At 42.1% G+C, this 10640-nt stretch overlaps 1 protein-coding gene across 1 annotated transcript; it reads right to left on the reverse strand.

The window, feature by feature from the left end:
* Positions 1–287: 287 nt before the first annotated feature.
* On the reverse strand, positions 288–6950 carry LOC142488630 (proto-oncogene Mas-like). Its single transcript, XM_075589063.1, has 2 exons — positions 6803–6950; positions 288–1745 (listed from the first exon to the last, which is right to left on the reverse strand). The coding sequence occupies exon 2, from the start codon at positions 1689–1691 to the stop codon at positions 711–713; it is 981 nt and encodes a 326-aa protein (XP_075445178.1). The 5' UTR covers positions 1692–1745; positions 6803–6950; the 3' UTR covers positions 288–710.
* Positions 6951–10640: the final 3690 nt, after the last annotated feature.

Raw genomic sequence — 10640 nt, forward strand, 5'->3', positions numbered from 1 at the left:
ACTATATTTAGAATTATACATTAGTCTATTAGCACTATATAGTAATGCAGTATTATTATAATCGCTGTGTGGTCGATAAATGGCCAAGAGAATAAACCTAATAAGGAGAAGGTCATGTCCTCTAAAAGAAAGATAAATACCGTACACATTTAAATCCACTCTGACAATAAATACATAATTGAATAATCATCAATGCCATCATTCAAAATGAAATCTGTATTTTCTTGAGCATTTAGAAGCTTGCATGAATGTATACAAATACACATTACAAACACTCAGATGCTTTTGATACTTAAACGTTGTATTTACAATTTACATTTTAGGACACATAATTTGCATACACATGCTGTGACAATCCACTTCAGAATAAATCATTCAAATTAATATGTTATTTGGCTGGTGTTCTTGGAGAAACATGTACATTTCTGTGTGTGAAACAGTAAGATGAGTGTCTGGTATAAAGTACACTATTACTTTCAATACATTATATTTTATACATATAGAAGTGCTGCTTGCCTCATTCATTCACCATACTTGGTTGTTCAGCCTATTGCAGCAATTTCAGAAAAATGTGTTCAAATAATGACTTTTGTGCATTCCTTTGTCCATAAGTGTTAAACACCAGTTACTTAGATGAAGCATCCTTTTTATATATCCATACATTAACATGCTTGAGAGCATTATTACAAAGTTATTCCAATACTGGTTTGTCATGATGTGGAAAACGTTTCATCTCTGTTTGATTTTTCTTTCTCTTCCTCTTCTACCTTGAAGGCTCTATAAAGAACAGCATGTATTGAACCTTTTGAGTTCTCCTTCCTCTTTCTTCCAACGATAAAGTAAATGTATGGATTGACACTAGCATTTAGCACTGTGCAGAAGACACTGGCATAGAAGAGACTGACAACATGGAGGTCCGAGGGTAAAAGCTTGAAGTAGAATAATAACCATAAGAAGTTGAATGGGATGACAGATAAGATGAAAACAAAGACAGCAGCAATGATGATAATATAGAGCTTTGGTGGGTACTGCTGCTTAACGTTCTTATGTATCCTAATCAGCAAGGTTATACTAGAAAGGATCATCAATGGCAGGCAGACACAAATACCTATAATAAATGTCATTATCTCAACCCCTGTACACTCTTTGCTCTGAGCAGAAAAAGCTTCCGGTGAACACACAAGATTCTCAATGAGACTCTCTAAGCAGCCAAGAATCCAAAGGAAGATACACACGGTGGAAGACAAACGTTTTGGGCGATGGCATTGGTACCAAATAGGAAAAGGGACAGAAAGACACCATTCTATGCTGATCGCTGTCAGGAAGAACATACCAGAGTATTGTGTGCAATCATAAAATATTTCAATAAACATATACAATTTATCCTTTTCTGGAAAATCAGGGTTTATATTCATCATTGAATTAATAGTGACCATCATTAAAATAGCGCTAAATACCAGAAAGATGACGTTAGCGACGGTTAGGTTGATAATATAAACAGTGTATTTGTTCCTCTGAATCCTGAAGCAAAGGTACCAGAAGACTATGACATTTCCCACCATTCCAAACAGGCAGAGACCTATGGCAACGGAGGCTGCTATTGTAAAATGTATGTATGCATTCTCATCAAAGCCACTTCCTTGGTTTCCTGTATTATTAAGAACTGTTTCTTCTGTGCTGTTGAATTCCATGTTGCTTGATCAGCCGCTACCTTTGCACCACAGTCCAAATGTATCTGTGTCCACCTATCATGAAGAACAAAACTGTTAAGGTAACTGCAACACAAAGTGAATCAGAAGACATAGGGGCCTATTCACAAAGAAGTGATAAGTGGTTTTAAGTGCGATAAATACCCTTATAGCGCGATACTTCCTGCTCTGCTATTCACAAAGCAGTGATAACAGTGCAGTATTGCGCTATAATAGCTTTTTATCACCCATTAACAGTCAGTGAAAAAAAAGTCGTACGATAGGCCCAAAAATAGCACACCCGCCGTTCTTTGCAAGTTACTGCTATTCACAAAGCAGTGATAAGTTTATCGTACTGTTAAAGCTCACCATTTCTTTTCACCAGCTAAAGGCTGGCGCAAAAGAGATGGAGAAATTCATAAAAGCATTTTTTTCCCCTGCACAGAATTAATACAAGCTGGTGGCGGTCTCCGCAGGTATTTGGGGGTCCTCGGGTGGTCCCCATGGATGTCTGGGGGCCCTCGGGTGGTCCTCAGGTTGTTCCCGTGAGTGTCCGGGAGTCCTCGGGTGCTTTTCCGCTGGCCTGTGGAACCAATCCTGTGCCCCCCCAAAAAAATTGTCCAATACTTTGAAATAAATACACCTCCCTCCCCTCCAACACATACAGTACAGTAATGCACAAAATTACTGTTATCCAGATATGGATAATAGTGCATTTCCCCATTTAAAATAAAAAATTAACTAGCAGATATAAAGTTAATAAAACTTGCACTTACCCCGGCCAGCCTGCCACGATGAAGGCCGTCCTCATCCTCGTCACTGTCCATGTCCTCCGTTCCCAGCAAGAAAACAATAAAAAATACAATCTAATGGCCTCTAACCCCTTAATCACCTTAGCGGTTAGTAACCGCTATAGTTATTAAGGGGTTAACCGACCCTCACCCACTACCCACCAAGGAGGCCTAACCACCCTCCCCAGGCAACTACCCCCACCCTCCACTCATTCATTGGTACAGTGGGTACATCATGCTCATATATTATGGGCATGATTTGCACTATAGCAATAAATGGTGGTCCTGTTTTTTAGCTTCACTATTTATTACTATAGTGGTGGACGGTGATAAGGATGAGGATGGCCTTTATCGTGGCAGGCTGGTCGGGGTAAGTGCATGTTTTATTTACTTTATATCTACTGGTTAATTTTTTATTTTAAATGGGGAAATGCACTATTATCCATATCTGGATAACAGTAATTTTGCCCTTTACTGTACTGTATGTGTTAAGGGGGAGTGGGGGGGGAGGGTAGGGAGGTGAATTTATTTCAAAGTATTGGACAATTTTTTTGGGGGGGGCACAGGATTGGTACCACAAGCCAGCAGGGACCACCCGGAGAACCCTGGACACCTGAGGGGGCCACCCTAGGGACTCCAGCCACCCGCAGTAAGCACCCGAGGATCCGTGGTAACTCACGGGAACCACCCGAGGACCACCCACAGGGAACACACGAGGGCCCCCAGACACCCACAAATTGGATATCGTTGGTGGTTGTTTATTTTTTAGGTTGACCATTGACTGCCATAGTGTTAAAACATGTCCATATTATATGGGCATGATGCACCCACTGTGCCAATGAATTGGTTTATTGGCATTTGTAATGTGTTTATTTTTCTATGTAATGTGTTTTCTATGTAATGGGCCTGTATTTTTAGCTTCACCATTTATTGCTATAGTTGCAAATCATGCCTATATTATATGAGCATGATGTATCCACTGTACCAATGAATGGGTGGGGGGTGGCTGTAGTTGCCTGGGGAGGGTGGTTAGGCCTCCTTGAAGGGTTGTGGGAGGGTGGGTTAACCCCTTAATTAATATAGCGGTTACTAACCGCTAAGGTGATTAAGGGGCTAGGGGTCATTAGATTGTATTTTTTATTGTATTGTTTTATGGCAACGGAGGACATGGATGGTGATGAGGATGAGGACGGCCTTCATCGTGGCAGGCTAGCCGGGGGGAGTGCAAGTTATATTTACTTTATTTCTGCTGGTTAATGTTATATTTTAAATGGGCAAATACACTATTATCCATACGTGGATAATATTAATTGTTCCCATTACTTTACTGTATGTGTAATGGGGGGGGAAGATGTATTTATTTGAATGTACGCAGACTTTTTTTATTATTTGGCAAAGGATTGGTACCGCAGGCTACCCCCAGACACCCATGGGGACCACAGAAGGACCCACAAACACCCATGGAGACCACCCAAGGGACCCCAGACAACCGTGGGAAAAACCTGAGGGCCCCCGCCAGCCTCTGGTATCATTCCTGTGCATAAAAACAAAAAATTGCTTTTATCTGTGTTAGGGGGGTATGGGGTTGTTGGGGGCACAGGGGTGGTGGGTGGGTTGAATATTTGTGAATAGTACATATTAAAATGTTTATTGGGGGAAATTGCCCCGAAAAAATCTGCTATTGTGCCTTAAACCCTTAATTGCCTTAGCGCCTATCCGCTAAGGTTATTTAAGCTGATTTAATGTAAATTGGATTAATAGTGTGCGGGAGCAGAGGGTCTCCTGAAATGAACCACTTTAATTTCTGCCTCACGGACCCCCTCCTTCTTGAGTTACAGGCCTCAGTATGAGGCATCGGGTGCCGGTATCGCCGTCATTTTTCAATCGTTCGCGTCACGTTACCGTGGGATTTAAATACTGGAGGAGAAACCGCCACCCCATACCAGGGCCTGTAACTCTGGAAGGAGGGGTCCCCGAGGCTGATATCAATGCTGTTCATCTCAGGAGACCCCCTGCTCCCGCACACTACTAACAAAAATTAAATTAAATCTGCTTAATTACCATTGCGGGTTGCCGCTACAATAATGATTTTTTTTAAATTGTTATTGGGGTTTTGATACAAGTTTACAGGGAGTCTCCTGAGCTGAACCACATTGGTTTCAACCTTGGGGACTCCCTACTTCTAAGATACATGCCCCATTATGGGGTGCCATTATCCCCCCTTTAGGATTTAAATCCCACGGTCACGTGACGTGGGAGATTTAAAAGCACAGGGTAAACCGGCACCCCATACTGGGGCCTGTATCTCGTGTAGTAGGGGTCCCTGAGGCTAAAACCAATTCGGTTCAGCTCAGGAGACCCCCTGCTCATGTACACTATTAACAAAATCAATATTTTTACTGCACAATCGCCTGAAAGAGCCGTGCATGGAGACGCTGTGTTTCCATGCAGCTCTTACAGGCTGCATTTTTGTTTATCAGCTATCGTGCTATACAATTTATAGCACGATAGCACTGATACAAAAAACAGCTCACACAATAGTGCATTTTTTTTATCATACTTAATAAAATGGCCTTCACTTCTTAATGAATCCCGCTTTTGGCTTCATGTCTTATAGCACGATAAAAAAAATGCATTGTCGGACGCAAAAGCACTGATTTTATCACTGCTTTGTGAATAGACCCCATAGAATATGCATATTAAACATAGAATGACGTGATATTTGACAGCTGACACCAAGAAAAAACTGCTATCCCATGGGTCCATCATCAGCAAGTGAACATCACCAAATAAGCTATTAATACTGGTTTAATGTGGATGTATTGCTTGGAAAATTATATAGGGCAAATAAAAGAAAGAAATGATATGGAGAACAGGAGTGAGATACAGCTCAAAATATATATAGGTTGGATAAATAAAGCAAGGGGCATTAAAAGAATGGAGAGAGGGAAATTGTGGGAGCATGCAAGTGGATAAGCAGAGGAAAGAAGAAGAGTTTAATGATTAATGGTTGAAAGGAGATAAAGGATGGTTATTGGACAAATGTCAAAAAGAAAACAGGAGATTTGAAAAATAAATATTGCGAGATCAGTGTGAGAATTAATTTGTTGTGAAAGGGTGGATCATGGCAGGAAGTGAACAGTTATTTATCCACACTACCTAATATGCATTGAGAAAGACACTATGAGAGTAGTAAGTAAAAATCAATAAAATGCGGGCTGGCCAGAGGTGCAGGAGAGCAATTGTCCCCAGGGCCAGTCTGATTTTAAAGAATTGGACAAGAACATAGCTGCTCTTCTGTGATGAATTTAAGAGAGAAACATGCAAATGCAGATTCAGCCACAGAGGGCACCTGTGAGCATGGTTTCTCTTCCTTGCAAATCTTCCTTCTAGAGCTGGTTCCTGTAGGACAGTGTGTGTAAGTCAGTATGTTGTGTTTATGTGATGGTCAGTCTTTGTGTATGTTGTGTGTGAGTGCGCACAGGTCAGTATGTGTGTAAGTCTGTGCTGGTCAATGACTGTGTTTCTGCAGGTCAGTGTCTCTGGAAATGAGTGTCGTGCAGGTCAGTGTCTGTCTGTGTGTGTATTGTGCATGTGTTTAGTTTTCAGTAAATGTTTCTGCAGGTCAGTGTGTGTTTCAGGGAAATGCAGTATATGTATCTGGAAAGTGTTGTTGTTTAATTGTATGTGGTGGGTGTGTCAGGTGTATGTACTTGTGATTATGGTGCCTACATACAGATATAGCCAACATTATTGTATCCATTACTGTGTGGTAAGGCACTAACTGCAAATTGTGCGATTATTCAATTCGCGCCTCCATTCATCTGAATTGCAAATCGCACAATAACACCTTAAATGTGGCACCAGCAGAAACGCAGCATTGTGTGATCAGTGGTGCAATACCATTGGCTACAGTGGGTATGTGTGCTCAAATAAAAATCCACAAGCTAGCCCCTATGGAAAATATATAGACTTTGGAAAGGAAAGGAATGGTACAGAATATACAGTAATCAATGTGTTGGGAGCTTAAATCGAGTACTGAGAGGGAAGGAACAGTAGAATTACTTCTCCCTATAATGGGAGCACTAATTATGGATATAAAATACAGTATGAGGAAGGCACTCAGAAGATAAAAAAATGAGAAGCAAAAGAGAAGAAAAAGACACAAAAATGGGTGTTGGCAAGTAAAAATAAAATACAAATATAAAGAAATGTTAATGAAACAGAAAAAAGAGGAAAACATTAGTAAAATAGAAATTTGAAAGTGAAACATCAGAGAATCGAAAAATATTAAACAAAAAAGAGAGAATTAAATAAACTAACCAGTGAGCTCTTCTTCTTCTGCGAGAAAGTTATGCTCCCATCACAAAGAGTAATTTCTTCTAAGTAGTTATTTCCCCTTCTTTATCTTATCACTTTTTGAATATCTGAGATTGACGCTAGATTAGATGTCCAGGAAGCTGTGGCCAATTGTTACAACTCTTAATGTCACTGGCATCAGACACTGAGGTTTTATATTACACTGCTGTAAAAGAGGTGCGGTTTGCTGGTATTCAGGCTAAATTTGAATACAGTTGAGAGTGTCTACATGTGGAAAAACCAAACTTGTAACAACATGTTATTAACTTCTAATTATATCATGAAGATTGCATGGGGCATAGCTACTGTAGTCTCACTGAACAACCAAGCATTTATGTAAATCAGGTCCTTAGATCCTTTGTTACCTCTCTCCCGTCATATCTACTTGACACCACGGACGTGTTTAATAGACTTAATGATGTCACAATAGATGAGGGCACCTTACTGATTAGTATGGATGTTGAATCATTATATACGTCTATCATACACGACAATGGTATAAATACAGTACAATACTTCCTGCAGACTAGGAGCTGTGACTTTGCTAATCACAGCAAACTGATCATTGACCTACTTAGGTTTGTACTTACTGACAACTATTTTGTCTTCAATAACACCATGTATCCTCAGGTCAGGGGAACAGTCATGGGGACCAGCTGTGCCCCCACCTATGCCAATTTATATCTGGTCTGGTGGGAGGCGGAGGTGGTCTTCTAGGAACTGTATCTGGAGTACACTTCTCACATACTCCTGTGGGCCAGATTTATAGATGACATTTTGATTCTATGGAAAGGACCCAGAGAGAACTTTTGTGAGTTTATTCACCTGCTAAATACGAACAATCTTAATTTACGACATCAGAGATTAGTAAATCAAACGTTGCTTTTTTAAATCTGATGATTAGCAGGTCACCCTCGGGAAAACTTGAGACCACTTTACATCAGAAAAAAACTGCCACTAATAGTCTGTTAAGAGCGGACAACCATCATCCCTCACAACAAATCAGAGGAATTCCGGTCGGACAGTTTCTCCGCATAAGGAGAAACTGTTCTTCGGATCAGGAATTTGAGATGGAAGCTGCAATAATCAAACTAAGATTTAGGGAGAGAGAATACAGCAACAGGCTAATAAAAAGGGCGTATACAAGAGCAAGGTCTACAGACAGGAGTCAATTGTTGACTGATAAGATCAAAAATGGTAATGAACAGAACATTAATACTAATAAAACTAATAACCAGTTGGCACAGATAAATAACATTCTTGGCAGACACTGGAACATCGTGCTGGAAGATGATGATCTCCACCGTGTCCTCACAGTGAGACCTACCATGGTGAGTAGGAGGGCGGCTAATCTTTTTTTTTTTTTAACTTTGTCTTTATTAGTTTTTTGTGCGTACATACATAGGAGAAAATAATGTCGATAACTGTCCAAAGTAGACACAGAACTGTCTGGGACGTACCACACATAACAGACACGTGATGGGGAGATGACACGACAACACAACCACAAAACCAGGACGACAACGGAGAGTGGGGGGGAAAGTGGGGAGGGGAAGGTCAGGCGACGAGTGTCCATCTATGCGTTCTTGAGCCACGTCTATCACACGCTAGCCACTTCCGTAGTGCAGCTCACCAGTATCCGCACGAGCGATGCTGCATCCACTCTATTAGCTTTATCTTTACCCACGGGGTTCTACCAAGGGGGGTGGGCCCTCTCTAAAGTCAGCCCGTCCTGTCTGGCTCCCAGTCACCTAACAAAGGAGAACTCACTTACTTCAATCATAGCCAGATTGTGGCATCATTCACCCCTTGAATATCTGTCTGGGCCAACCAAGGCAACCAGACCTTTTGGAATTTATCACCCGAATCGTTAACTAGGCTTGTTAACTTTTCCATTCGGCATATGAACCAAATTCTGTTCCTGATCTTTGCTAATGAAGGAATTGCGTTCTGATTCCACAATGCTGTGGTCTCGCATCTCATAGCTGTTGCAAAGTGTGCAATTAATTTGTTCCCCGAGCGTGAAACCTCTTTTGTGGGTTTGCCTAACAAGAACAGCCACGGGTCAAGCTGAATTTGGAGGCCCAAAAAGATCCTCTGTAGCCAATCTCGAATCTGGGCCAAGATAAGAACTATTTTCGTACAAGACCACAGCATGTGTACCAAGTCCCCCCATTCCCCGCACTGCCTGGGGCAGAGCGGGGAAGAGCCCGGGATAAATTTCACCAGTCTAGTTGGGGTGAGATACCAACGTAACATTACCTTATATCAGTCTCCTTTAATGTCGTGCATATGGAGCTGCTAGCTGCGGCCTTAAATACCGCTGACCAGTCCTCGTCCTCTAGTGTGCCCTGTAAGTCCGCTTCCCACTGAGCCATGAATCTGGGTTTGTCAGTCTCGTCTTTGTCGGTACCAACCACCTCTGTGTATAGAGCAGAAATCAGTCCCCGCGTGTCTGTACCTCTCACGCAAAGCTTTTCAAAATTTATTAACGGTGGTCTCACCGGGTGTGCGTTATAAAATGCCCGAACCTGGAGGTACCTAATAAATTCCGTGTTGGGTATGTCCGTTTCTGACTTTAAAAGCTCAAATGATTTAATCTTGTCACTGCCCTCCAGGTCCTTCAACCGTCGAATCCCCAATTTGCGCCACAACGGGAAACTCTTGCCTGCTAGACCCGGAGCAAAATCTGGGTTGCCGTATAAGGGAGCCATCAGTGAATGTTTGGAGGTTAGCGAGCGACTACTTTTAGATGCCTCCCAGACCGAGATCGAGTTGAGTACAGAGGTTAGTGGTTTGTGTATATCCTTTACCCATGTCCTCGGGTACCAGATTAGGTCCCTGAGCTCAAGCGGGCGCACAGCTCCCTTTCCAGCGCCACCCACCGCCTGAGCCCCGGGTCCCCATGCCATTGTGTGATTTGTAATAGGATATGATGTTCGGAACAGCTAGACCCCCTGCCTCCTTAGACTTCTGCATCATTTTGGCTTTTATCCGTGGTTTTTTACCATTCCAAATAAACTTCGAGATTGATTTTTGAAGCCCTGTAATGTGTGCACGTACCACGGGTATCGGGAGAGTTTGAAACAGGTATAAAATACGGGGAAGGATGTTCATCTTGACGCTACAGATCCTACCCATCCATGAAATACCATATGCCGCCCAGTCTTGTAATTCTTTTTTTAGGGTCCTCAATAGTCTAGGGTAATTTGCTTGATATAAGGAGCTTATCTTTTTTGTGATATGCACCCCTAGATACCTTATGGATGTAGGTCGCCACTTAAACTCAAAGTTGAGTTCGATCAGCTTCTCCGTATCTTGTGGGATGTTGAGGCTTAAAGTCTCCGATTTTGTCTGATTTATTTTAAACCCAGAGATCCGGGCAAAATGCTCTAGAAGCTTGAACAGGTTGGGAAGCGAGATGAGTGGCTTAATAAGGGTCAGAATAATGTCATCTGCGTACAAAGCCACTTTGTGTTCTTGCGAGTGGATTTGTACTCCAGAGATATCAGTGTTGCTTCGAATTTGTGCTGCTAGTGGCTCGATACATAAGACAAACAGCAAGGGTGAGAGTGGGCATCCTTGCCTCGTGCCACTTTTAATTTGAAACAGCTCTGAGGGGAACCCCTGGTGAACCACCCTCGCTGCTGGCGCGTTGTATAACGCTTTTATTGCCCTCAGAAATGTGCTTCCAAACCCAAATGCTTCAAGCGTGGACTCCAAACATGGCCAGTCAATCCTGTCGAAGGCTTTCTCCGCATCTAAGCTTAAAACTAAACTTCAGATCCCGTTGGCTTCTACA

Source organism: Ascaphus truei, chromosome 2 (genome assembly GCF_040206685.1).
Source record: "Ascaphus truei isolate aAscTru1 chromosome 2, aAscTru1.hap1, whole genome shotgun sequence".
Classification (NCBI taxonomy): Eukaryota; Metazoa; Chordata; class Amphibia; order Anura; family Ascaphidae; genus Ascaphus; species Ascaphus truei.

Excerpts from the sequence above, each read along its gene's own strand:
- LOC142488630 (XM_075589063.1), bottom strand. The coding sequence starts at position 1,691 with ATGGAATTCAACAGCACAGAAGAAACAGTTCTTAATAATACAGGAAAC.